We start from the raw sequence: 27,974 nt of genomic DNA, 5'->3' as shown, positions 1-27,974 counted from the left end.
CCATCTGTGTACCCCAGGCGCACTGATACTTTCTGGGAAGCAGGTAGCAAGCAAGATCAGAGGCTTCCCAATCCTGAGCACCCTTCCCACAAAGGCTGCTAGACTGATGGTCCAGTTTTTTATTTAGAAACCTGATTGCTGAAGAACATGGGTGGGAGGCTCTGTACCCTCCCTGTGCTGGGATGGTGGTGAGGTGATGTGTGAGGTCTCCGAGGCCCCATCACTCAGAAGTACAGGCAACAGGGGCAGCAGAAACAGGAAGAAGGGATTCCAAGGGAGGGGCAGCAGCTCCCAGACAGCAACAGGGCATTGAGGTAGGGTAGGGTGAGGTGGGGTGGGGGAGCAGCCCTCCTGCTTTTCCCACCATGGCCCCCTAAGGTCTCATCAAGTCTGTGGGTAGAATGGGGGAAGAGCTAAGGAGTTAAGGGACAGGAAAAGCCAAAGGGGCAAAGAGGCATGTGTGTGGAGTGGAGCCCGTGGGCCTAGCTGAAGTTATGGTTCACTGGGGCTGCAACAGCTCTCCCTCGTGGGTCCCCATGCTTTCACATGCTCTCGGGACTGGAGCCCTCAAGTCCAGAGCTAAGCTCCAATCTGCCATTTTGCCTCCAGGGCCCCAGGAAGGGAGGTAAGGAGGCAGAGCCAGTCAGGAAGATGCTGGAGCCCTCGCAGGGCCTGGCAGTGCTGGCTTCAGAAGTCAAACTCATCCAGGTCGCCAGTGTCCTCGCCACCTGGAGAGCCCCACACTCGGCGATAATTATTCTCCAGCTCTCTCTGTCGCTGACGCTCTTTATTGGCCTCTTCTGCTCCCTGCACCTGAGAGGGAAGGGGGCTGAGCTAGAAGTGCTACCTTATAGCCAAGGTTAGACCTGGGCTATAGGATCTAGCGGTCCTAAAACCACCCCGTGGGAGGCAGGGACGGGGAGGATGTCCCCCCACGGGGTTTGCCCTGAGGAACAGATGAGGCTTAGCTTCACCTCGGGTCGGATGGCTGGCAACGGGCCGCTGGGGCAACCAGACCTTCATTTCCACAGCACAGTGGCACGTGCTGGGGACCTAGGACTTGGGTGGGATGTCTCACCAAGATGTTGAAGAAAATCTCCTTAAGGTTTTTTGTGTCCTCATCGGTCAGCCATCGTGTGTCCTCATTACCTTCTGCCCCAGGTCGCACAATTTTGATCTCAATCTTTCCTGCAGGGAGACACATGGGTAGTGAGGAGGGGTGGGCTGGGAGCTCTAGAGGGTCCCCTGCCCTCCAGGTCCACCGTGACCCAGCCCTGCCACTCCTGTGGCAAGCCCTTCCGAGAGCTGAGCACCGCCCCTCAGGGCCCACCTTCCGCCGCGAGCCCCTCCCTCTCCAGCACGTCTTTCACCAGCCCCTCGATCTGTCTCAGCTGTGGGTTTTCCCGGTTCATCTCCAGGACAGTCAGATCCTGATTGGGGCCTCCATGACGGAGCTTGGTGACTCGGACCCGGACTCTGTGCTCAGGCTCCTCCTCTTAGAGGGGTAGACACAGGGAGACACAAAGCGGAGCCGTGACTCCAGGGCGAGGGCTGCCCTGGGGAGCCTCTCTCTAGCCACGGGCTGCTTTGGGGAGATACTCTACCTCTCCTGGGTGGGATCCAGGTTCAAAACCGTGCCCTTCCCTGATGGCAGTCCCGACCTTCCCACCCTGTAACTCTCCTTTTCTATAGGAAACGGCTGTTTTCTGAAAGCCAGGCGACACCTGCACCTACAAAGGTTTTGCTTTAAGGAGCAGACTGGAAAGCCACGGCCGGGTTTTCCCCATGCTGAGACTTCACATCCTTTCAGTGTTACCGAAAAGGAGGACCGAAGGTTTGAAGCTGAAGTGCCTTATCTCTCCGCACCAGCAGAATTCCATGAAATAAACGCAGGGAGATGGGAGGTGTGTGTCCAGGCTGGTGGCTTATGCCAACGGGCTTGCCTATTCACAGCGACATCTGGAGTCCTTGGTGCAGAGAGGCCCCTGCTACCAACCCTGCCTCCGTTTGCCCACCTCCCACCATGCTCTGCTATGGAAAACCCCGAACTGTGTGTGTCCCTCCCCACACAGGAAGATGGGTGCATAGAGCTCCTTCCTCACGGATGAGTAAGTGAGTCAGCTTCTAGGCTCAAGGTCATTTAGTTTCTGCCTGTGTCAGACAGAATGCCAGCAAACCAGAGAGCATGGCAGGCTCTTCCAGGATGGCTCTGAGGTGTCCATCAGAGAGGACAGTGGAGGGAATCTCGGCCCTGAGAACAGTGCCCCGACGGCGGGAGAGAGGCACACTCTGAAGTTTGTGCCCTCTGGGAACAAGAGGACTGCTCCCTGGACTGTTCTCACCTGTAGGATGTGGCGATGGGGGAGGTTTTTGGGGGACAACTCTTCTTTTCTTGTATTTCTGCACAAGCTCTGGACTCTGGTTTTCCTGCAGCCTCTTGATGAGTTTGTCGAGAGTGGACGTCAGAGCCAGTATTGCCTGTTCCCGTTCTGACTCCTTCCTCAAGCCTTCTGGGTCCAGTTCCTTCTCTGTCTGGAAGGCCCAAAGAAGGTGGCAGTTAGGGGCCTGGGGAACAGAGATGGGGCCACGCTCTATAGGAGAGTCAACTGTCTTCCTTCCTTTAGTTACGGAAGCAGCCACCATGTTGGGAGAGCCTGTCCACAGGCAAGCGTGGCAGCCGCAGGAGTGAGTGCTGCTTACCTCCTGGATGATGTTTTCCAGCTCTCGCTCCATGCCAGCCTTAACCTCTGAGCGGAGCTGCTCTCGGTCCGAGGGAAGCAGCATCCCCTCCAGCTCCTTCTCGAACTCTCCCAGTAACTGCCGCTCATCCTCATCTTCATCCTCCTCATCATCACTGTCCTCTTCTTCCACAAGACCCTGAGGTCCATCACCCTTTTCCTTCACCTCTGCTTCCCCCTGAGGGGCCTCCGTGGCATCATCTCCAGGCTGTTCCTGGCTTGCTCCTGGCTTCCCCTGGGCCAGGGGTTGAGGAGGATTTGTTGTAATATGTGGCAGGGCACGGTGGGGTGGTGGGGGACGCAGGAAGGGCAGGATGGGAGCCAGGGGCAGGACTGGGCTCTACTGGGGTCAATCTGTCCCAGGTCAGTAGCTCTTCAAATGCCCACGGGAAGGAGGCAGGTCCCACCATCCTTGAGCAGGGGCACACCTTTTTTGCTCCACCTTTCAGCTCCTCTATCAGTCGAATCAAATCTGCAGGACTCCGAATGATTTTGGCCTGCACGTTGCTCTGAAAAGCTGAGATGGAAAGAGAATGATAGGGGCCTTTTGCATTTAAAAGCCTACCTCCCTCTCTTTTTCAAATGTGCATTAGTGTTTTGCCTGCATGTGTGAGGGTGCCAAACCCCTTGTATCTGAGGTTCCAGACAGGTGTGAGCGGCCATGTGGTGCTGGGAATTGAACCTGGGTCCTCTGGAAGAGAGGCCAGTGCTCTTAACTGCTGAGCCATCTCTCCAGCCCCCTTAAATCCTCTCTTGATGCCTGAGGTGTGGGGTCTCTGCCTCAGGGAGCAAGCGAGCAAGCCCTTTTAGGGAGTGTGGTCCTCAGATGGGCTCCCAGTGGGCACAGGTGGGTGACAGGCACTGCTAGCTTTTCTGGTGGGAGCAAAACTCTAGTTTTTAGGACCGTAGAGGAGACTCGGGGCTAAGGCTCCTTTTTACTGCATTCTGCTTTCTACAGCTACTTAGCAGCATCTCAGCTCTAGGCATTCGCTGTGTCTCCTTCTACTCTGGAGTGCAGATCCATTTCCACTTACCTCCCCCCAACTCTGTAGCATGTGGCTTCACTCACACATTATAGGTGGGCAATCTGACATTACATGACATCACAGGGGAGGGCAGAGTTCAGTTCCCTTTGACCTCCCTAAGTGGTCCTGCTGATCGGGAAGGCTAACAGTGAACGTGAGCTCACTGGGCCCGGCAGTTGGACAGCTTGGAGGTGGGCTGTGTAAGAATCTGGGTTCAGGTTTTGGCACCATGAAAAATGGGGAGGGGAGGGCGGAGTGATTTCCCACGACCTAGCTACCCCTCCCTCTGAGTGGTCAGCCCTACTCCACCCCACCTAAGAGCTAAAGGAGATGGGTGACTAACCATCAGGAGGGCTGGGAGCTGGATCGGCTGCAGCCTCAGGGTTCAGGTCCTGTTCCTGGTGAGGAGAAAGGGCAGACTCAGCAATGGAGGCTTGTTCCGCCCTCCATGCTCCTCAAGCGATAGCCTTCCTTCCCTAGACAGAGGTCACCTCATAGACCCTGGCTTGAGGGACCCACCCATCCCAGAGCCCGAGTCAGGCTCAGTGGAGAGGCTGCTGGGAGGCTGGATCTCACCCCTGCCTGTGCCTCCTCTCCTCCTGCAGCCTGTTTCTCCGGCTCATGAAGCATCTTCCAGAACCCTGATTCCTTATCTTCTTTGGCTGGGCTGACCTCTGGGTATGGAGAACAGAGGGGAGTGTAAACAAAGGAGAGAGAAGAAGGGGGCAAACAGGAGGGGCACACCCCCCCCCGACACTGCAGCAGGAGTCCACCCATGCCTGCCAGCACAGGGCGGTGGGATGGGGAGGAGCTGGTGGTTTCATGGAGCAGCCCAACGCACACCCCACCTTTTTCCTGTGGGGGTGCTCCCACAGACTTGACCTCACTCCACACTTCTCGACCTGGGTCCTGGACTTCCTCCGTGATTTTCTCTTCACGCTGCTTTGACTCTATCAGAAAGACAGTGTGCAAACAGGATAAGGACCCAACCCTGTCCTGCCTGTCCCCGTCCCCGTCTCTCCTCACTCCTCTGTGGACTCACCAGCTTGTCTCTGGAGGTAGGCCATGTACTCATCAGGCTGCAGGGATGGGTGACAGAGAATGGCCTGTGGGGCAGCGCTGGCTGGGGGCCGGAGGAGAGGGTGGGGGCACAGCCGAGAGGTCCGGATGGTCAGGACGTAGGAGCAGGACAAGGGTTCGTCTACGCGATCGATGTAGTCCCCAGGTATGCCCGCGCCCTCATCGCATAGGAACTGTCAGGGCAGGAAGGGAGAGCCACTTGTCAGACCCGCGGCGCACACTGTGCGTGTGACACGCCGCACAGATCCAGTCATTTGCTTTCACAAAGACCCGGTAAGAATGGCTTGGCACCCCAGCTCTGTGGGCCGAGACACAAAAACTTATGACATGACGTAGTTAAGACTCTTGCTCAGGTGACCAGCTGGGAAGGGGCATAAACAGGAGAGCAAGTAGGCAAGTCTAGATAGGCAGTCAGCCGGTCACTTCCTTGTTCTGTGTAAGCATGGTATGTTGGGACTGGTGAGGTGGCTCAGTGGGTAGCGGTGCTTCCACCAAGTCTGACGACTTGAGTTTGGTCCCCAGTGTCCCACACAGTGGAAGGAGAGAAGCAGCTCCCACCAACTGTTCTCTGACAACCATGTACACTCACTCTCAATAATAAGAAGCAGCGCTCAGCTCGGCTGCACACACTCTAAGAGTGGCGCAACGCAGGACCAGCACAGCCCCAGAGCATGGGTGACGCGCATGCCACCACCTGTTCTTTTTCTTTAATAACGTGTTTAAGTGTGGTGGGGGCAAACCTATAATCCCGTCACTCCAAGGCTAGGGCAGGGCGACTGCTACACCCAAGCAGCCGGACTACAGTTTGAACAAACTAGCTAAACAAGTGAGTTTAGACACAGTGCTGCGTGCACTGGCAACTATAATCTGAGGGCTAGGGAAGCCGAGGAGGGGAGTCTGGGGTTCAAGACTGGCGTGGGCTACATAGCAAGTTCAAGGCCAACCTGGGCTATGGTGCAAGACCCTGCCACAAGAAATGAATAAATAAAAGAATGAATGAATGAATGAGAAGGAAAGAAAACTTTTACACTCTAATCATAAAGTGACAAATAACCTAATTTTAAAATGTGAGAAGAACTAAACAGACACTGTTTCAGGAAAGAGAAACACTAACCCTAACTCCATCGAGGAAGTGCCCCTCAAAACTGCAAGGAGGTGCCATTCCACCTCACGCACTATGAGGCCACGGTGAGGAACGTGATACCAACACCGCCCGAGATACAGACAGTGACAGCCTCACAGAGCACTAGTGGGATTGGAAAATGGAGCTGATAGTCTGGAGAAAGGTTAAACCTTAGAAGGTCACATGGATGGATGTGGTCCCAGTAGAGCGCCTAGCTGGCATGTACAAGGCTACGTGTTCAGTCCCTAGCATGGAGGGAAAAAAGTCCCCAAACGTCACCTAACGACTGTCAGACTAATTAAAAAAAAAAAAAAAAAGGCAAGGGTGGCCAGGTAGGCTGGAGGTGGGGTGCGGTGAAGGGTGAAAACGTAAGTTAGGTAATACTGGCTCAAAAGAACGTTCCTGTACAATAGTAATACCCACAGGTAAACAACTACAGAATGCCACTACAAAACACAACAGTCTTTGGGGATGAGATTGAGTTTAACATCCTCTGTCTTGTCATCACCTGTCTCTCCCAGCTTACTGATTGAATTTCTACCTGTTGGTCACTGGAATATCACCACCAACTAGAGCAGTACATGGCATAGAGGGCTTCATGAGCATTAGTAAACTAAACCAATAAAGAGCTGGCAGATAAAGGCTAATTAGAAAAATACACAAACTGATTTGAACAACACAATTGAAGATCATGACTTGAATGGTAGCCCACGTGAGCACATGCTCTCTACAAGCGTGCTCAGACACTGAAGTACAATGGACCACAGAACAAGTCTCAACGAACATAACAGGACTTCAAATTAAACGGTGCACTTTTCTGACTGCAATGAAATCAAACAGGAAATCGATAAGAGATAAGCCACACCTGTAATCCCAACACTTAGGATGTGGAGGCAGGAGGATCGGGGATCAAGGCTAGTTTGGGCTACAGGAGATGGTGTCTCAGAAAGCTTTTTATCCACCCACCAAAAAAAATGCATAGTAAACCTAGATATTAGAAAAACAGTTCCCACAGAGCTGGCCATAACTCAGTGGTAGGATTTTGCCTGTCATGTGCAAGGCCCTGGTTTCATTTCCAGTACAGGAAAGAAAGGCCCCAGGGTGGGGGGTGAGGGACCTCCTTAGGGAGACACATTAAAAAATATTCATGCACATTTTCAATCCTGGCACTTGAGAGGCAAAGGCAGGAGGACCTCTGTGAGTTTGAGGCCAGCCTAGTCCAAAGAGTGAGTTCCAGAACAGCCAGGGCTACACAGACAGACCCTACTTCAAAAATAAATTAATAAGAAACTGAAAATAAGCCAAGTCAGATCATACTTAAGTAGTTATAGGAAAGATAAAAAAAGAAGCAGAATCTGGTGTCATAGCGGGGGTTGGGGCCTTTCAACCAGTCAGTACTGGCAGTGAGACAGCAGACACAAGTACCCTAGCTGCAAAACCAAGGCAGCATGGGATGCCCTGCCTTGGGAAGAGCTGTAAGCAGTCTGGGTGGTCTGGTGGGGGCTCACACACCCGCGAACCCAACATGCATTACGAGGAGCAGGAAGGCCCAAACTTCATAGCCAGCCTGTCTCAGAAGCTTGGGGAGGGGCACACGGAACCCCCGGAAGCTTGGGGAGGGACAGACAGAACCCCCAGAAGCTCGGGAGGGACAGATGGAACCCCCAGAAGCTTGGAGAAGGGCACACAGAACCCCCAGAAGCTCGGGAGGGACAGACGGAACCTCCAGAAGCCTGTATACCAGCTAGCCCGCACTCAAGTGTCAAACAAAGAAGGCAAGGACCAAGACCTGAATTTGTCCTCTGACCTCCACACACACACCATGGCAAGTGTGCACCCACATTCAAATCAACTAACTGAGATACACAGCTGTCATCACGGCATTTGGGAGCTGAGGCTGACGGATCTAGTTCAAGGCCAGCCTCAGCTCTACACCGAGCCTGGAATGTACTGTGTCTCAAGAGTGAAAAGTTGGTTCAACCTGTAAGCCATATAATTTCCAACCAAAATAGCCTGAAAGCAGTAAGACGGGAGAACTAATGACCCAATCTGCCACTGTGGTGGCAATTTTACCCTTTGAATAATGTTTTGCTAACTTGGCATGAAATTAGGAAAACGAGAGAGATCTGAGGAGAGCCTTGTCCCCGAGATGGGCACTTGGTCCAGGGACTTGCCTAGCATGGCTTTGATCTCCAGCACTGCACACCGACATCAAACTATGGGCTCAAGCAATCCTCCTGCCTCAGCCTTCTGAGTAGTAAAACTACAGGCTTTGCACTGGAGAGAACCAGAGAACAGTTCCAAACACAAACAGCCATTAAAGACAACTGTGTGGCGGTACACACCTATGATCCTGTAATACTTACAATCTATAATCCGGTAAAACCGAAAATAGCACTCAAGGAAGAGTAGGAGTTCAAGGGCATCCCAAGCTTCGTAACATGTTCAAGACTGGCCTGAGCTACATGAGACCCTGTGCCAGCCACCCCTGCCCTCCAAAACCCATAAACCCCCCAAAATAAAACAAAAATGAAACCAAAAACCCACCCAGATCTGAAGAACTAGCAGCCTCTGCACAAGCCATCCGGGATGTCTGGGATGGCCCAGTCCCACCTGACCGCAGTCTCTGTGCCCCAGACAGCCACTGTGTGCCTTGGGTCTCACAGAAGTGAGTATGTCTGTCCACCTAACCACAACCCGAGCTTGTGCTGTCTAGCTTGGCTTAGAGTCAAAGAGTTGTGTTTAAAATCAGGCAGGGGCTTGGTTCTTTGGTTCTTGTGAGGGAGGCCTCACTGTGATAGCCTGGGCTTGGGTCCCACAAAGAGCCTCCTGCTGGGCCAGCCTGGTTATTCACCAAAATGGCAGACACAAAGGGAAAGAGGAGATGCCCCCAGACCTTTTAGAACACACAGAGCCGTTCCTTAGGCCACTTATATGCAAACCTACAAGAAGGATGAACAAGCACCAGTTCAGCAAAGAACACCCCACAAATGTTACCATGGCAACCCTGGAGTCTACAGGGTTAGAGCATATTGTTGGTGTTGCTGTAAACCATCTAGTGGTACATGCCTTTAATCCCGGCACTCAGAAGACAGAGGTACCCACAAGGAGACCAACAAAGCTGAAAAATTTAAGCTCAGGGGGCCTGCAGAGACTGACGCACCAACCAAGAACCATGCATGGAGAGGACCTAGACACCCTGCTTAGATGTAGCTCAGTCTCCATGTGGGTTCCAAGTAAGGGGAACAGGCACTGCCTCTATCATGAACTCAGCTGCCTGCTCTTTGATCACTTGCTAGGCCGAAGAGGAAAAGGATCCAGACAGTCCTGATGAGACTTGATAAGCTAGGATCAGATGGCAAAGGAGAACGTCCCCTTTCGGTGGACTAGGGAAGGGGATAGGGGGAAGAGGAAGAGAGGGTAGGAAGGGGCTTCAATCAGGATATATAATGAAAAATTTGTAAAAATAAGTAAATAAACATAAAAATGAACACACACACACACACAAAGAAGATAGATGCAGGCAGATCTCTGTAAGTTTGAGGCCAGGCTGGTCTACAAAGCATACCCAGGGCTACACAGAAAAACCTTGTCTCAAAAAAAAAAAAAGAGAAAAGAAAAAAGAAAATGAGAGAGAGAGACAGAGAGAAACATACATTTTGAGAACCTAGTTTTGAATTGAGGTAGAAATTACACTGAAAATATAAATGCTACACATTAAAACTGGAGAGATGCAACCAAATAGTGTTCTGAGCAAAATAAAGAGCTTTAAATGCAGTTAGGAAAGAAGAGCCGGGAATTAACAAGATAAGCATTCCGCTCTGGATGGGCTGGGAGCCAACCCCTACTTAGTGCAAAGCCACCGTTCAATCTTAGTTAGGCAAAGGGAGAAAAGGTTATGAGAAAAGCTACATGGTCTCTTGAGGATGGTCTCTCAAACACAAATGGGCAAGGCACCAGGAAAACAGGCAAAGGGGAAGATGGTTAAAGAAAAGTGTAAAAAGCTGGCACGTAGCGCACACCTGTGATCCCAGCACTTGGGAGCAGAGGCAGGCGGATCTCTGTGAGTTTGAGTCCAGTCTGGTTTATGAAGCAAGTCCACAAAACCCCAGGCTACACAGGGAAACCCTGTGTAATGGGGACAAGAGATTCTTTTTTGTTTGTTTTGAGGTAGTGTCTTACAATGTAGCCCTGGCTGTCCTGGAACTCTATTTTTAGACCAGGCTGGCCTTGAACTCACAATGATCTCCTGCCTCTGCCTCCTAGTGCTGGGACTACGAGAGTCTCTCACAGACAAGTAAGCTTACACGTTTTCTTAAGAAAAATGCAAAATGAAACCATCCTAAGAAAGAGTTCTTTATCTGACGCACAGCCAAGGATTAGCCAAATTCCAAAAGTTTAAATATATACCAGGCGGGCATGGCTACTCAGAGACTGGCGGTCTCACACCCTGGAGGGAGGAGGGAGCAGTGTTCCTGAGCAGGGTGATTTGGCAGCTCAGATCCAAACCGCAGCTCTGCGCACTCTGCGGGTACAGGGAGACCATTCGCTGCAGCACTGCCCAGCTGATGAGAGAGTAGGACAACCTGCACCCCAGCCATGGGAACCGCTTAGGTGGCGCAGAGGTGGCCCAGGAGGAAGCAGCGTCTGTACGGAGACGCAGCTTTCGACGCGCCGAGTGGGAAAGAGCTTGCAGACACATGCTTGGAAGCGCGTTTTGGAAGGCTGAGGGCTGGAAACGTGGCCCGGCAGGTACAAGTGCTTGCCATACCTGACCGAACCTGCCCCCTGCAACCTGTGGTGGGAGGAGTGAACAGATTTCCAGAAGTCCCCTGACTTCCACTTCACTGCGGCACGCGCGCTTGTGGCACTCTCACACCCTCTCTTTCTGATAAATAAAAAGGTTTTAAAAGATTTGTATATTTTAGTGGGTTGCTGGCTGCATTTGCGTGTGTGCACCCCGCGTGTGCTTACTGCCTGCAGAGGCCCTCAGAGAACGCCGGTTTCCCTGGAACTACGGTTACAGGTGCTTGTGAGCCACCACGTGGGTGCAGAGATCACATCCCAGCCCCGACAAGAGCAGTAAAGCTTTTAGACACTGAGCCATCCCTCCAGCCCCCAAATAAAAAGCCCTTTTTGTTGTTTTTAATCCTAAAACCCTCAAAGCCCCCCTCTTCAGAATATGAAAATGTAATACTGTGCTTCGTTGTCAACATTTACGATCATGGTCTTTCCTTCTTGCCTTTGTACAGGGCCAAGACACACTGGCGACCTTAACAGCCTTAAAGCAGACTCCAGGAATATCACCTACAGTATGATGTTTTCAACCAGATCCAGCAGCCAGAACGTCGCCGTTTTCCTCAGTGAAGTTCAAGCAGCCGTCACACTGGGCGCGGACTCTGTGATCCTCCGGCGCTCTTGACCAGCTGCACCCTGACACACTCTGGTTAGCAGAATTTGGCTGTTTGGCTTCAACCCCTACTTCTTCCAGCATAATTCCCTTTGCATGAGAGGCATCTCCAAAAGGATTGCCCTTCAGGGCTGTGTACAAGTGGGCTTTCTGCTTCGTTTTTTAATTATTTATTTTTGTGTCAAATCCCTCGGAATTGGAGTAACAGATGGCTGTGAGCCACCACATGATTGCTGGGAACTGAACACAGGTCCTCTGCAAGAGCAACAAGTGCTCTTAAAGCCACTGAGCCATTTCTCTAGCCCTTCAAATAAAAAGACTATCAATAACTTTGAGAGGCCTGGTCCATACCTATAATCCTAGCACTTGGGGACACAGAAATGAGAGGATTTCCAGTTTGAGGCTAGCCTGGCAAACAGTGAGTTGAAGGGCATCAGGGGCAGCCTAGGATAGATAGCAAAACCATGCCCCCCAAACTCTGAGTACTTAAAAAATTCAAAACAAAAAAGCAAAACAATCAATGGAAGCTGAAGTACAGCTCAATGGCAGAGCGAGACTGCGGAGCCCCTGGTCCACCACAAAAAGCCACAGAGCTTTCCCTCAAGGACGGGGCAGGTTCATAAGGGAAAAGCATGCTGAAAACTTCGTCTACACCTTTTAAACATTTCTGTTTATGATTGATGTGAATAAGCAAGACGTATTTAAAAAAGTAAATATGAGCCAATGTGGTGGCGCATAGCCTCTTAGCACTTAGAACACAAAGACAGAAGGATCACCAAAAAGCTAAAGCCTGGACCACAGAGTGTGACCCTGTCTCAAAAGACAAAAACTAAATAAAACCCAAAATGCTAAGAAGAGACCAGAATAAATACAGGAATACAGAGAAAAGATATAAAATAGAAAAAAATAATGAAGATGTTAATGGAATAGTAAGTAGACAATAGAGAAAATAAACAAAACTAAAACAAGGTCCTTAGACTATTAAAACAGATACATTTCTGGCAATACAGATCCACAATAAATAAATAAATAAGAGGCCGTGAATTCAGCAGTAGGGATGAAAAGGGCACACCAGAAGAGAACATCGGGTCCCATTAGAGACTATTGTGAGCCCCATGTGGTTACTGGGAATTTAACTCCGGAAGAACAAATAGTGCTCTTAATCACGATTTCTCCAGCCCCCAGAATGGCTTACTGAACAGCAGTGGTACATGTCTTTAATACCAGAACTTGGGAGGCAGAGGCAGGTGGATCTCTCTGCAATTGAGGCCAGCCTGGTCTACAGAGTGAGTTCTAGAACAGCCAGGGCTACACAAAAAATCCTGTCTTGAAAAACAAAACAAAAACCAACAACAAAAAAAGAATACCTATCTTAGCAAATTTTTCCAGAGAATAAAAGGCGGGGCACTCAGACTGGGTCAGACTGGGGAAATGGTTCATCAGGAGCCAGCAGCAAAGCAGCAGAGAGACACACAGAGAGGAGACAGACAAAGGGAGAAACAGACAGAGACAGAGGGGGACAGAAAAAGAGGGAGGGAGGGAGAGAAAGAAAGAGAGGGAGAGGGCCTCAAAAAGGCGGATACAAGCTAACTCGTGTCCTGATACCCACCACATTAATCAATTAATTGGATTTTAAAAATTAGGCATGCTTCTCAAGAGAGTTCATGAAGTTAATACACATAGATGCCAAAACAAAATAATGACCATACAAAAAAAAAAGTTAAAGACCAAGTTACTCATGAAAATTGCATAGAAGTCAATTAAAATGTTAGGGTACTGACTAGGCATCTATTAAAACACATCGTTGCATCAGACTAAAGCTTCTGCATACTGAAAGTAATCAAAAGAGTGAAGAGGGGCCAGTGCGAGTGCTCAGCCAGTGGGGCACTTGCACCAAGCCTGATGACCTCAGGTCAATCCCTGGGGAGCCACAGACTGGCAGGAGAGAGCTGACTCTCACAAGTTGTGTTCTGGTCTCCAAATGTGGCATACACACACACACACTAAACAATGTAATGGTGGCACACACACACACACACAATAAACAGTGCAATGGTGGCACACACACACACACACACACACACAGTAAGATATAATAATAAGAGTGAAAAGACAATATTCAGAATATGAGAAAGTGTTTGCAAACCTGACATCTGTCAAGGGATTACTATCCAGAATATACAAGAATCTCACACAATTCAATAGCAAAAACCAGATAACTTGGTTAAAAATGAGCAACAAATGTAGCAGCACCCCTGAACTAAAGAAGAAAAAAAGAGGCAACAGACCAAATTAACTATTTCATCAAAGACGTACAAACAGTCAGGAAGTATTTTTTTTTAAATGTTCATCATTTCTAGTTATCAGGGAAATGCACACTGAAACCACGGTGAGATATCACCTCACTCCAGATGTAATGGTTTTAACAAAACGAAAAGATACCAACATGTACTTAATAAATAAAAATGAACTTTAAAAAAATGGGGCAGAGTAATAAAATAAGACACCCAAATGGATCTGTGGCCTCTCTCATGCTTGCACATCCATCCATCCATACAAGAAGATGTACATATGTATATACCACACACACGATGGCTGAACTGTACAACAGAATGCTATGTTGCCAGAAAAGGATGAAATCTTGTCACTTGTAACACTCCTAAAGAAAAACAAACAAACAGAAAACAAACAGACAACAAACAGGCACTTCATGATCCCACTCACACATTTTGTTTTGTTTTGTTTTTTAAAAAAACAATCCAACACTTTGAATGGATTTTATAGAGGTGTGCATGTTAGACTGGCTATCAGAGGCAGGAGAGAGTAGGGCAGAGGCAGGAGAGAAACTCAGTACCTGACACTGGTGGACGGTCAAGGTTGTGGTCCTACTGTGCAGCAGCAACAGTGCAATGCATTTGCTTCTCTTTTCTTATTTTGAGACAGGGTCGCACTATGCAGCCTTGGCTGGCCTGGAACTCAATATGTAGACCAGGGTGGCCAAGCACTAACAAGAGGGGCTAGAGAGATGGGAGAGTGGCTAAGAGCACTGATGCTCTTTCCAGAAGACCCTGGCATCTAGAACTCTGGTCCCCAGAGATCACATGATTTCTAGTTTCCTCATCTAGATACCAGCACAAGCACTATACACAGATACACATGCAGGCAACAGTTTATACATATAAAATAATCTAAAGAGGACTCATGGAGGGCCACCTGCCTCTTCAAGGTTTTTACACAGCAAAAAGGGTGAAGAGACAGCTTACAAAAGGGAGAAAGTCTAGCTAAATATCTGACAGGGGAAGAGCAGCATCCACGAAAGACTCAGGAACTACCGCAGAAAGTTTAGAAACAGTCAATAAAAGGGCTACGGTTATGAAAAGAAACATAGAAAACACCAACCTCCCCAGCCTTAAAGAGAGGCAAGTACGATGCCACCTGACTCTCCTCAGAATGGCGGCCATGAAAAAGCAAGTAGATGCCGCAGGAACGTGGGCAGAAGAGAATGTCACACATCCTGGTGTGGCTGTCAACTATCACTGTGCAAGTCAGAATGGAGGATGCTCTAACACTAACAACAGCCGCGTGCCTTGAGCCCCAGTACTCAGGAAGCAGAGGCAGGCAGATCTCTGTGAGTTCCAGAGCAGCTTGGTCTACAGAGTGAGTTCTGGGCCAGTCAGGGTATATAATGAAACCATATCTCAACAAAACAAAAAATATATATAAATATATATTTATATTTAATAATATAAATATATATTTATATGTAAATATATAAATATATTTCTCGGCCGCCCCAACTATAGCACTTGTGGGCATTCACCAGGACTCTCAGCCAACACACCACCGAGATACCTGCGGATCAACACCTATTCAGCTGAGCCATGGACAATGCCAGAGAAATACAGAAAGAAAAAATAGCTTCTACACACACAATCCATTACCTTTTGAGCTATAAAAGCACAAAGTTATGCTGTGTCGTAGTCACTGTCCTATTGCTGTGACGAGACACCATTTCTGTGGATCTTAGATTTTATATAGATACACGAGCTCACACACATGCACACACAACAAAAACAGAAGTAACACTGAATAAACGGACAAAGCCAGCTACAGAGAAGGTGAGTGTGGAAGGAGGGGGAGGAGGAAATGGGTGAGTTTCAAGTACGTTACATGCCTGCAGTAATGTCCTTATGAAACCCACCGTAGACAATGAATGTACGTCAGCTTAAAAGCAGCATTAAAGAATAAAGGAGAGAGATGAAGAGATGGCGCAGCAGGCCATCTTCACAGGGACTTGCTGTTCTTCCTGAAGAGATCCGAGTTCTATTCCTATCACCCATACTGGGCAGCTCACAGAGACCTGCAGCTCAGAGTGAGTTCCAGGACAGCCGTGGCTATAAAGAAAAACCCTGTCTCAAAAAACAAAACAAAATAAACAAACAAAAAATAGTGGTTCAAAGAAAGAATTATGAATGTCGCCATGAAGAAATGATAAATGTTTGAGGAGCTGGATAGGTTTTCCATAATTTAAGTATTATGCAGTGGTGTATCTTGAAGTATCACAGATACCCATAAGTATGTACAATTTTATAATCTATTTATTTATTTAATTTTATGTGTATGATTGCTCTACTTGCATGTACACCTACATGACAGAAGAGGGCATCAGATGGTTGTGAGCCACCATGTGGTTGCCAGTAATTGAACATAGGACCTTTGGAAGAGCAGACAGTGCTCTTAAACACTGAGCCATCTCTACAGCCTTGCTAGCTATTTTTTGAAGCAGGGTCTATGTTACCCTGGCTATCCTAGACCTCAGTGTACCCTGGCTGGCCTTGAATCCACAGAGATCCACCTACTTCCGTCTCCTGAGTGCTGGGATTACAGATGTGTGCCACCACACCTGGCCCTTTATGTGTATTTAAACATCATCATGACCGTACTCTGCTACAGAAACATAACGAAGAAACAAAGTGCTTCAGAATAGAACTCACCTCACTATGTAAGCGAATCAAAGATGAGAACAAACACACACAATCATGTTAATGACTATAAGAGATAGATAAGAAAAATATCTAAGCCATCTACCATAAAAATGGCAGCCAACTAGGACAGCATGGAACGTCATCCCCTGATAAAGGGCATTTAAAACCAAAAGCAAAACCACAACAGCAGAAAACCTACATGAAAACATGCTAGGAATGAAACTTCCCCTAAAGTCAGGAGCAGGAGACATGGCTCGGCAGTTACGAGCACTTGTTGCTTTCGTAGACAACCTGGATTTCATTCCAGCATCCAGTGGTAGTATATAACCATCCACAGCTCCAGCTCCAAGGGACCCAGTACCCTTTCCTTACTGGGCATGCATGTGGCACACATACAGACAATCAAAACACTCAGACACACAAGGTAAGACAAGTGAGTCTACTAAAGCCAGGGGGGAGCTGGGCACAGCAGCACACATCTGCAGTCCCGGCCCTGGGGAGGCACAGACCAAGATCCCCGGAGCCCAAGCTCTGGCCGCCCTGACTGATGAGCTCCAGGTTCATTGTGAGAGCCTGTCTCAAAAGATTAAGGTGTGTAGCAGTAGAGGCAGAAACCTAACATCAACCTCTGGCTTCTATTCACATCATTCACATACATACCAACTGTGCACAGACACAACGCACACACATCTACCAAAACATTAAATCAGGACTAAGTCAAGGGTGCTCACTAGCACTGGCTCGATCTCTTCAGAGTCATGAGCAAAATGAAATGCATAAGGGTCAAAAAGAAACCCAGGGCAGGGGTTGTGGTATACGCCCTTAATCCCAGCACTCGAGGGACAGAAGCAGTTAGATCTTCTATGTGTCTGAAGAGTGGTCTACAGAGTGGGTTCCAGGCCCTCCAGGGTTACATAGTCCGTCCTGTGTCAATTAAAAAAAATGCGTAAGAATCTGCAACTGGGTCTGTAGAGATGGCTGAGGTTAAGAGCACTGGCTGCTCTTCCAGACGTCCTGAGTTCAATTCCCAGCAACCACAGGGTGGCTCACAACTATCTATGAGATCTGGCGCCCTCTTCTGGTGTGCAGCTCTACATGCAGGCAGAACACCATATACACAATAAATACATCTTTAAAAAACAAAAACAATCTACAACTGATAGAAAACACCTATAAGGCCACATTCAGTGGGCTGAGACAGGAAGATCCTGAGTTCAAGGCCATCTCAACTACATAGTGAGACTATCCCAAGAACAAGGAGGGCTGGTTGTGGTGGTCCAAGCCAGTAGGATTTCAGGAAGGAGGCGAAGGCAAAAGGATCAAGAGTCCAAGGCCAGCCTGGACTACTTATTTTGCCAGGCAGTACTGGAGCATGCCTTCAATCCCAGCACTTGAGAAGCACAGCAGGTGCAGCTTCAGTTCAGGAGAGCCTGGTCTACGGCAGGGCGGTCAGGGCTACATAGAGGAAACCCTGTCTCAAAAACAAAGAAAAGAAACAAAGGGAGGGGCTGGAGAGATGGCTCAGTGGTTAGGAGCACTGGCTGCTCTTGCAGAGACTCAGGTTTGAGTCCCAGCACCCAAGTGGTAGTTTACAGCCACCTATAACTCCAGTTCCAAGGGACCTGACGCCCTCTTCTGCTTTCTGTGAGCACAGCGTCCATGCAGCACACAGACACACACGCAGGAAAAACACTCACACACATAAAGAAGAAAACTAATACTGGGTTAGGGACAGCTCAGAGGGTGCAGCAGTTTGAGTAAGAATGGCTCCCAAGGCTGGTGGTTTTGAATGCTTGGTCACCAGGGGGCAGAACTGTCAGAAAGGATTAGGACTAGGAGCTTTGGCCTTGTTAAAGGAAGTGTGTCACGGGGGTGGGGGGGGGGTGAGGGGGGGGTGGGGGGGTGGGGGGTGGTGGGCCCACAGCAGGCTGAAACGCTCTCTCTCAGCTACTGCTCCAGAGACACACTCCCCGGTTAAATGCTTCCTTTGTAAGAGTTGCCTTGGTCACAATGTGCTCACAGCAACAGAACAAGACAGTGAGCACACCCTCAGAGCAGGAGCTCCACACCCTGGGTTCAAGCCCTGGCACTCCTGAAAGCGCCCACTGACCTCTACAAGCACACTATGGCCACCGCCTCTCATAAACACACCACGCATCTCACACGCACACAGTCACAATGCTTTCAGTTAAAAACATGTCACAGAAAGTACAGCAAAATGCAGCCCCCCCCACGCCCCCGACTGCCAGCAGGAACGGGAAAACACTAAACAAAGTGCAGTCAGTCACGAGCCACTCCCAGGCAGTCCACTAACCACCACCTGGAAACAGTCTGCACATCGCCCTTCCATCTGCTTTCACCAGCTCAAAGGGGTCCACGAGCAGCAACAGATGAGCATGCAGACAACACGGGACCCACAGAGAAAGCCACAAAACGAACCCATGGCCCAGAAACACTGTACCGGGGCTGAACAAAGACACCGAGTAAGCTGTGACAGGTTCTTTCTAACCCTGTTTACATGATGTGCTGTATAATCTCACGTCAATTTGACACGAGCTAACATATTTTGTGAGGAGGGAGCCGCAATTACGAAAATGCCTCCAGAAGATCTGGTGTGGGCAAGCCTGTGAGGCAGTTTCCAGTTAGTGATTGATGGGAAGGGTGGCGCCATCCCTGGGCTGCCGGTCCTCGTGCTATGAGAAAGCAGGCTGAGCAAGCTGTGAGGAACAAGCCAGTAAGATGCACCCGTCCCCTCCCACGGCCTCTGCATCAGCTCCTGCCTCCAGGTGCCTGCCCAGTTTGAGTTCCTGGCCTGACTTCCTTCACTGATGAACAGTGCTGTGGAAGTGTAAGCCAAAAAAACCCTTTACTCCCCAACTTGCTTTGGTCACAGTGTTTCATCCTAGCAATAGAAACCGTAACTAAGATACACAGGTGCCCAGAACTAGCATACCCATACAGAGAAAAGCAGAGGAAAACTGGGAAGGAAGAAACGGGGAATTACCACCCATGGATAAGTGTTTCTACTAGGGTGATGAAAAGGCTCTGGAAACAGTAATCTCGGTGGTATGATTTTTTTTTTTCCACAATAAAAAATAATAAAAAGCTGTGCACAGTGGCACACAACTGTCATCCCAGCACTTGGGGAGGCAGAGGCAGGCGGATGTCTGTGAATTCCAGGCCAGCCTCGTCTACAAAGTGAGTCTAGGACAGCCAAGGCTACACAGAGAAACCCTGTCTTGAAAAACCAAAAAGAAATTTAGAAGATGCCTCTGTGTCTAAAAGACAGGTCAACAAATAAAGGAGCAGTGGCCCTAGGAAATAAAGCATGCACTCCTGTAGCACGAGGTTCTGCCTCTCCTTGTTTCCATGGGAGCCTGTAAGTTGCCAATGACCCACACTGTGGCACTGTGCATAAAAACAGCAGTACTAAATGTGGTGGCGCCCACCTTCAATTTGAGCATGTGGGAGGCAGAGGCTAGCCTGCGCTATGCAGAGAGTTTCAGGACAGCCAAGGCTACATTCTGAGATGCTGAGTCAAAACCAAACAGAACAAAAAGAAGTGCTTCCTGGCAGCATGTGGTAAGTTGGTGCTGTCACCAGGTTGTGTGCTACCTCCCAGGGTGAGGAGCACAGCAGCAAAAAAGCAAAGCAGTATGTGGTAGGACTCTCCTTGCCTTCCTTTCTCCCGCTCAGTGTCCTGGGCGCCACACTGGCAGGCACGCACTGTCACACCTGGCGACTTCCTTTTACCTTCTGTGGTCCTGGGGCTGAACTCAGGGCACTGCACCAGAGCCTGATGCCTGCAGAGGCATGAAATAAGATTTACAGCAGAGTGGCAGCGCAGCCAGGCGACCCAGCAGTGGGAGGGTGGAGGCAGGACATTAAGAACTCAAAGCCAGGGATGGAGAGATGGCTCAGTGCTCAAAAACTGGCCGTTCTTCCAAAGGTCCTGAATTCAGTCTCCACAACCACATGATGCTCACAACCATCAACAGTGAGATCTGGTGCCCTCTTCTGGTGTGCAGGCACACATGCAGACAGAACACTGTATAAATAATAAATTAATCTTAAAAAAAAAATTCAAGGCTATATAGTAAGTCAGGACCAGCCTGAGGTACACAGCATCCTGTCTCAAAACAAAACAAACCCCAAGAATGTACATATTCTATGATGTATGTGATTATAATAAAAATACAAAAAAAAAAAAAAAAAAAGGCCAAGGTAATGATTGTGGTTTCTAGAACCAAGGAAGGAGGAAGTGAGAGTCAGGCTTTAGTTGTGTTTTAACATCCTAACTCCCCTTTTTAAACAGAACACAGAATGGGTGTAGAGGTGCCTGGGAGGAAGACAAAGAGGACCACAAGGCTGAGGCCAGGGTGGGCTACAAAGCAAGTTTCAGGCCAGGCTTGGCCGTATAGCAAGACCCTGTTTCAAATACACTCTTCCCAAGACCAAAGCAATGACAACAGCAAACCAGATTCTGCGCAAATGAGGCAAAACAGCAACACCAACTCTCTTGGAGGCAGACTGTTCTGTATCTGAGGCTTGTCACAAATAAGAAGGAAAAAAGATGCGTGACATGCTGGAATCATAAATACCTGAAAATACCTGAGACAGGGATCCAAGTTCATTTAGTCCCATATTGCTAACCAGATCGCAGGCCCCAGAGAGGCTACATTTTTATTACTATGTATTTTTTTAGAAACAGTCTCACTCCACAGTGTAGGCACCCTACTGCCATTGCTCTGGGAAAGATCTGTGTGCCTGCTGTCACACTGCAGTATCTGGACAGGGTGACTGCGAGTAAAGGACCCACATCCTTCTTCCCACTGTGTGCTGGCCTGGACCTTACCAAACGCCTATGACCCAGATCCTATAACCCCCTGATCCTATACCCACCTGCAGCAGTTTTTGGTCTTCCACTTCGCTGAAGGTTCTGGTGCAGTCAACACTGTGGTCCTGTCCTTTCTGAGTCCCATGCCATAGCACTGCCTCTGTGGCCCCGCAGAAAAGTCCCCGTTCTACCTGCTCTCTAGAATGCTATGATGTTTTCCTCAAAGGTCTGCCCCAGGGTGGTCTCCAACAATTGCTCCTCCTGCCTCAGTGTTACCATGTTCAGCTTCTACTGATTCCATGCTTTCATCAAACTATTTTATCCACAGGCATGGCTTCCACAACAGATGAGGATCAGCTGACCTGCAGACCTTTGCTGACCTGGGAAATCCCACACCAAAGCCACTAAAAGTATCATCTGGAAAAACAAACCGACCATCTCAGGAATCATTCCAGAATCTCCCTCTTAGGCTCTAAATGCCTCTCCTGAAGTGCACTCTTCATCCCTGAGCCATCTCTGCATCTCTCAATCACTGCTTGTAAGCCGGCGAGAGCCTCCAAAGCCTGTTTACACTCTGCTGACTCCCCACCGTCTTGTGGGCACCCAGGTGCAGCACAAGAACAGAGCCTTCACAACTTGTTCCCTGACCCCCAGCGGCTGCCCATGACCTTGTCCTCGTCCTTACTTTAAGATTAGCCCTTCCCAACCCTGTGACTCAGTTCCCTGATCACAGGTCGCCTCTTCCGGCCCTAGCCTCCCTCCTGCACTTGACTGCCCCTCCCACCTACTATGCCTTCTCTTCTTCCTCTCTCCCACCCCTCTACACTTGCTGGGCTAAACTTCCATCAATTATCAGTTCAAAGGTCACTTTCTTAGGAGGCCTTCCTTTTACTTCCACTTGCCCCAGTCTGCACCTCACCTGGAATGACTCTGACCCTGTTTTAGTGAACACCTGTCTCCCACAGGCCAGACTAAGTCTCAGTCACCTTTCTATTCCAAGGCATAGGGCATGTGCTCAGGAGATGGGGGAAGATGCCACACTAGAGGTTAGAGCACAGCGGAGTGTGCAATAGCTCTCACACAAGGATGTGGCTATCTGCATAAGAAGGGACACAACTGACTTTCCGGTGAGTCAACAGAGGTGACATCTGAGGCTGGGTGTGCTGGTGCAAGCCTTTAAACCCATCTCTTGAGAGGCAGAAGGCAGGAAAATCCCTGTGAGTTCAAGGTCAACCTGGTCTACATAGAGACCCTGTCTAAAAAAAAAAAAAAAAAGAAAAGGTTGTCATGCACTCTACTCACTGAGGGAATAACTGGGCACCCACTCAGTGCCAGGCACCATTCCAGGAACTGAGGATCAACAGAAACAGGACAGACACTGCCCTTTCTTCCTGAGCTCTTTTTAGTGGAGGTGGATGGAGGCAGATATTAAATAAGATCATTGCAGGTAATGACACATGCTCTTGCTTGCTTGTTATTGAGACAGACTCTCATTCTGTATCCAGAATGGCCTAGAACTCACTCTGGAGCCCAGGCTGGCCCCAAACCTGGCCATCATTCCTGCCTTGGACTTTCAAGTGCTGGATTACAGGAGTGAGGAATATAAATGCTTACCAGGGTGGAAGGGACCTGTGTTTGTGGATCCACACGAGGTGCCACTGGAGTATAACCCAAATGAAGAGACAGCCAATCAAGGAACTATATGGTTCCTGGCAGAGGGACAAGGCCTCTGTGATGGAAGCATGGCGAGTCTTTTTATCTCCAGCCTAGACTTCAGGTTTGAATCACAGTCACTCGCTGACTGGTGACCACCAGTGGGACCTATGACAGGCCCTTCAGCCTCCATCATGCACAGAACCAGCCCACCTTCCTCCTTCACACCAGAGTCAGTGACAATTCTGTCACTTGCAGCCACTGGAGCGAAAATGGTCATAATCATTCTCAACTTGTGCCATGTCCAATCCAACAATAAATCTCATTGGTTTTACCATCAGAACTTATCACAACATGGTGGGAGGCTGACATGAGCAATCTACAATAATATGCATGCTTGAAATGCCATGAGGGGCTGGAGAGATGGCTCCGTGGTTAAGAGCACACAATGCTCTTGCAAAAGAGTCAGGTTCAGTTTCCAGGACCCACGGTGGGTGGCTCACAGTTGCTTGTACCTCCAGTTCCAAGGATCTAATCCCCTCTGGCCTCTGAGGGCACCTGGGCACATGCGGTGTACAGAAACTCATTCACACCCACAGGCACATGCCTAAATATTTTTTAGAAAGCTTTAAAACAGTTTCTTCTTTAAATATTTTTAAGTGTTATAATGAAACCTACTATTTTATGTAAAATTAATATTTTTTGAAAAATTAAGTCAGGCAGTGGTGGCATACGCCTCTAATCCCAGCATCCGAGAGGCTGAGGCAGGTGGATGTCTGTGAGCTCAGGGCAGCCTAGTCTACAGGGTGAGCTCCAGGACAGCCAGCTAACGCACAAGTGCCAAGTGGCTCCAGGAGCAGGCAGGAGGGGCAACAAACACAGCAGCGTGTCAGGGCCTCCTTACAAGAACCAACTGACAAAGCTCTGGCAACGTTGTAAGATGGTCGACATGGTACCGACAGCTTGATGTGGGCGTGGGTGGAGTATTCACACACCAGAAGATTCCTAATGCTGCAAGCTTCTTCCACGCTTGGAACCGAGTGTTCAATATTAGTGCACAACTGATTGTGCAAATCTGGTTCCCATAGAGCTACTGGGTATCAGCCTTTCTCTACAGGTGTCTACCCGTGTAGGTAGAGAAGCTCTCTGCCCGCATCTGCTGGTCTGTGCGCCCCCGCAAGCACCACCTGCCTCCACTCAGCTGGGAGCCAGGAGTAGGGACCGTTTGTTAGAAGGCTGCTGGCTGCGATGCAGGTGAGAACCGCGTCCCACGCAGAACAAAACAGGCTTTTCTCCCGCTAGTTTTTGGTTGGTGACACATATTGCCATGTAGTTCACCACAGCCTTGTGCATACAGTGCTCCAGCGCAGCACTTCCGGTGATCACAGGCTTGTACCGCCACGAGGAACTCACAGGGAAAACCCCGCCTGGGTGCTCCAGCGCAGCACTTCCGGTGATCACAGGCTTGTACCGCCACGAGGAACTCACAGGGAAAACCCCGCCTGGGTGCTCCAGCGCAGCACTTCCGGTGATCACAGGCTTGTACCGCCACGAGGAACTCACAGGGAAAACCCCGCCTGGCCTCAAAATCAGAGCTCCACCTGCCTCTGCCTCCCGAGTGCTGGGATCAAGGCGTGCCTGCCGCTCCCAGCTCTCAGAGAGCTTTAACAGACCATTAGGAGGAAACCTGGGCTTTAAGAGATGAGTCCTCTCCCCTCCTTCCTCATTAACGCTCCTTACGCATGGTTCTCAACCTTCCTAGGGCGGCCACACTTCAGTACAGTTCCTCATGTTGTGATGCCCTCCTCAACTATAAAATTATTTTGTTGCTACTTCACAACTGTAATTTTTCTACTGCTATGAAGCAGTAAGTATGTAGGTATTTGATACGCCATCCTTGTGGGGTCACAACCCACAGGTTGAGAACCACCAACTTAGCTCCTTCCTTCACACTCATTTCTCGTGTTAGCATCTATCTTCTCGTCTCCATCAGGCCTTCCATGCATGCAGGAGCTTCCTGTGTGCTCGCCACTTTATCAGCAGGGTTAAGACCAATGGGTCCACACTACATCCAGAGCAAGAGGCGTCAAAGATACACACCAACATTTACAACTCAGGTGACAGAGAGGGCAAGTGCTGGAAAGATTGAATATGGCCGGAAGTACTGAGGGTAGCCTACGGGGAAGGCAGAATGAAGTTACCTCTGAAAATCCAGACAATGGCACAGAGCTGGCTGCTAGATATGGGCCTGAGACTGGGCTCTGCGCCTAAGAGACACTTTGACTGCAGGGCACAGCTGTCCTCCTCCCTCGAAGGCCGTCTGTTATTCAGGGAACATTTTCTTCCTTTTAAGACTTACCCGAACTTCGGCCTCTCGGGGCCTCCCGTTGAGATCGCATTTGGACCCATTGCCATAGGTCTGACTGTGGTAGCGCTTCAGCCGATGCTGCTTGGAGGCCTGGTGGGATGGAGAGGGCATGAGAAAGGAACAGGAGGAAGAACACCGCCACCTTCCCACAGCGACCCGGAGACCATAGTGATCTGGGTCCCAGGGAGCCTCCCTGTTGCCTGAGCTCTGCCTGCCCCACTCCAAACCCCCACTCCCGTCACCTTGGCCGTTTCATCGTCCCAGTTGAAGGCTGAATGGTAGTAGCCAAGATACAGGACATCACCTTTGATCTCCGAGTCTGGAAGGGAAGCCACGGCAAAGCATGTTATTCTCATCGTGAGGTCTAGAAGGGAAGCATGGGAGGGAGGTCACCTTCCACGCAGGATGGTGAGGGCTTAGGAAAAATGTAGGAGCGTCACCTTCCATATGGTACTGCTGGATATGGCGTCCATAACAGAATTCATATGTCCACCAGTCCTTGGTCTGACAATTGAAAACGGAACAATCAGGGGTGCATGAAAATGCCTCCTTTTGAAACCACAGTTTCCTGGCTCCAGAATATAGATAACCTGTCTTTTAGGTCTCATCTCCCTTCGTTCCATCACTCATTCCGCAAAGTCAGTGAGAAGGGACACTGCTGCATCCTTTCTTTATCTTTTTAAAAAATTCTTTTTGGTGGGGGGCTCAGGGAAGGGATGACACAGAGCCACGCTATGCGGTCCAGCCTGGGATCACAGACATGAGTCATTCCCTGGCCTCCATAAAGATAAGAAATCACAGTATCCTTGAAGCCCTCGGACAAAGACTCCCACAGGTTCAAGCCATAACTGAGATCTCTTCGAATACAATGGAATCCTGAGGCAGAGAGCTTGAGGAGCAGAAGGAGCAGGCAGGCTTCGTTATTCTCTTTGATCTTGGTTTAACCTGTCTTGGGATCTTCTATCCTAACTGTTCCCTACATTCAGCAAAGTGTCCTCGCTTTGTTCCCGCTTCTGCCTGTCAAAATATCTAGTAGACCAATGGGCCCTTAGCTCCCACCGGCCCTCGAGGTCCCATTCCAGTTCTCAAGACTTCATTCCACCCGCCCCAGTTCCTCTCACCTTCAGCAGACAAGGAGCATCTCTCATGGGGCTCAACAATTCAGGGATCCCAGGCCCTTGGTAGGCAGGTGCCTCCTCCTCCCTTTCCCGCTGGAAGTGAATAGCTCCAGCTGGTAGGCGGCATTCATAGCGCTGCTTGTACTTGGAAGACACAATCACCACGTCTGAAGCTTGGCTCTGGGAAAGAAGGGTCGGGAAAGGGGGCAGGGAGGCAGATCAAGAACAACGAGATCCCTCTTCAGACCCTGGGGAAGTGGCCACCAGTCCTGCAGCTGTACTCCTCCGCCAGCGAGCGGAGGAGAGCGCGCTCTCACTTCCCCCAGCCCGGCGGAGTCTGGGTGCTTTCCCCGGGACCCGGGACCCGCGGTCCACAGGGGAAGCCCCGCCCCAGCCGGTGCCTGGTCTCCGGGGAATGGGTTTACCCACGATTCCCAGCAGTGCGGTGGGAACACCACCTCTCTTCTCCATTCCCTTAGCCTCCCGCGCCGGATGCACAGATGCCCTTCCTCCTTCACCGTGCGCCCCTTCCTCTTGCACAAGACCCTCGCCCCCAACACTGCTCACCTGCCCTCCCATGACAGGCAACGGCAGGATCTGGATCCCATAACGCATCTCACTCAGCTCCTCCAGATTCAGGCTCCCGACACCATCCGTCAGACGCGCAGGTGCTAGGAGCCCCAGAAATAGCAACCCCAACAGACTGGACAGCAGCGTCTCCGCCGCCATCTTCCGTTCCGTCTCAGCCAGAGATGTTTCTTCCGCCCCGAACCTGGCAGCGGCCTCACCCGCCCATTAGCGCCCCAAGCTCTCATTGGCTATGTGGTCCATCTCTCTTACGTAGCCCATCCTCATTTGTAAACGTGGCGTCAAAGCCTCCAGGGAGGCGGATCCACAGTTCGTGGGGTGGGGGTGGGGAACCAGTCGCTGCATGTGATTGGCCATACACAGCAACCAATCACCAACGAGATTAAGCCTCGCCCCTTCTCTCCTGTTCCCGAGAGGCGTGGTCTCCGGCTGCGTTCTTTTTGCCCCTGGTCTCCGCCCTCGCCCAGCTGTCCAGCACAGTGCTTCTTACTACTTTTTCATTTATTCCTCTCAATGTATGGCACCCCCATTGGGCACCATATTGAGGCGGATGGTGGGTATGGGGAATATGTTTGGAGGTTACTTAATTTTAAAACAATGATTATACAGAAGCATGCCTCTTCATATAAATGTTTATATATTTGTAAGTATATTTATATGTGCATATATATGTATGTACATATGTACATTATATATGTACACAAATATACGTATATAAGTGTACATATATATCCATGCATATCTATATACATATGTATGTGTGTAGTATATATGCTACTTTAGGGCAACCAAATAACCTGTGTCAAAACCTGAATTTGTCCTCCAACAAAATTACCATAAGGAGGTGAGTGCGGTAGTGCATGCCTGTAATCTCAGCACTTGTGACAAAGAGGCAGGAGGATCAATAATTCAGTCATCTTCCTCCATAAACTGAGTTCAAGGCCAGGCTGAGATATATGAGAGAGACCCTGTCTCAAATACACACAGATACTGTTTAGCACGTGAAAAGCCTGGTTCAATCCACAGCACAGTATAAACCAATCACAGTG

The 27,974-nt window shown here is 49.6% G+C and overlaps 1 protein-coding gene across 2 annotated transcripts; it reads right to left on the bottom strand.

The window, feature by feature from the left end:
- Window positions 1-104: 104 nt before the first annotated feature.
- Os9 (OS9 endoplasmic reticulum lectin) lies at window positions 105-27,108 on the bottom strand. Of its 2 annotated transcripts, XM_021657616.2 has the most exons (15): window positions 26,905-27,108; window positions 26,341-26,517; window positions 25,660-25,723; window positions 25,462-25,538; window positions 25,211-25,309; window positions 4,806-5,016; window positions 4,612-4,713; window positions 4,340-4,437; window positions 4,107-4,161; window positions 3,167-3,255; window positions 2,701-2,973; window positions 2,343-2,532; window positions 1,331-1,495; window positions 1,079-1,188; window positions 105-813 (listed from the first exon to the last, which is right to left on the bottom strand). In XM_021657616.2, the coding sequence occupies exons 1-15, from the start codon at window positions 27,064-27,066 to the stop codon at window positions 688-690; spliced, it is 1,998 nt and encodes a 665-aa protein (XP_021513291.1). In that variant the 5' UTR covers window positions 27,067-27,108; the 3' UTR covers window positions 105-687. The 2 variants fall into 2 exon arrangements, with proteins under 2 accessions (XP_021513291.1, XP_021513301.1); XM_021657626.2 differs by lacking the exon at window positions 1,331-1,495.
- Between the last annotated feature and the right edge of the window lie 866 nt (window positions 27,109-27,974).

The sequence above is a fragment of the Meriones unguiculatus genome, chromosome 17 (genome assembly GCF_030254825.1).
Source record: "Meriones unguiculatus strain TT.TT164.6M chromosome 17, Bangor_MerUng_6.1, whole genome shotgun sequence".
In the NCBI taxonomy this organism is placed as follows: Eukaryota; Metazoa; Chordata; class Mammalia; order Rodentia; family Muridae; genus Meriones; species Meriones unguiculatus.
This window is presented reverse-complemented; position numbering and strand designations above follow the sequence as displayed.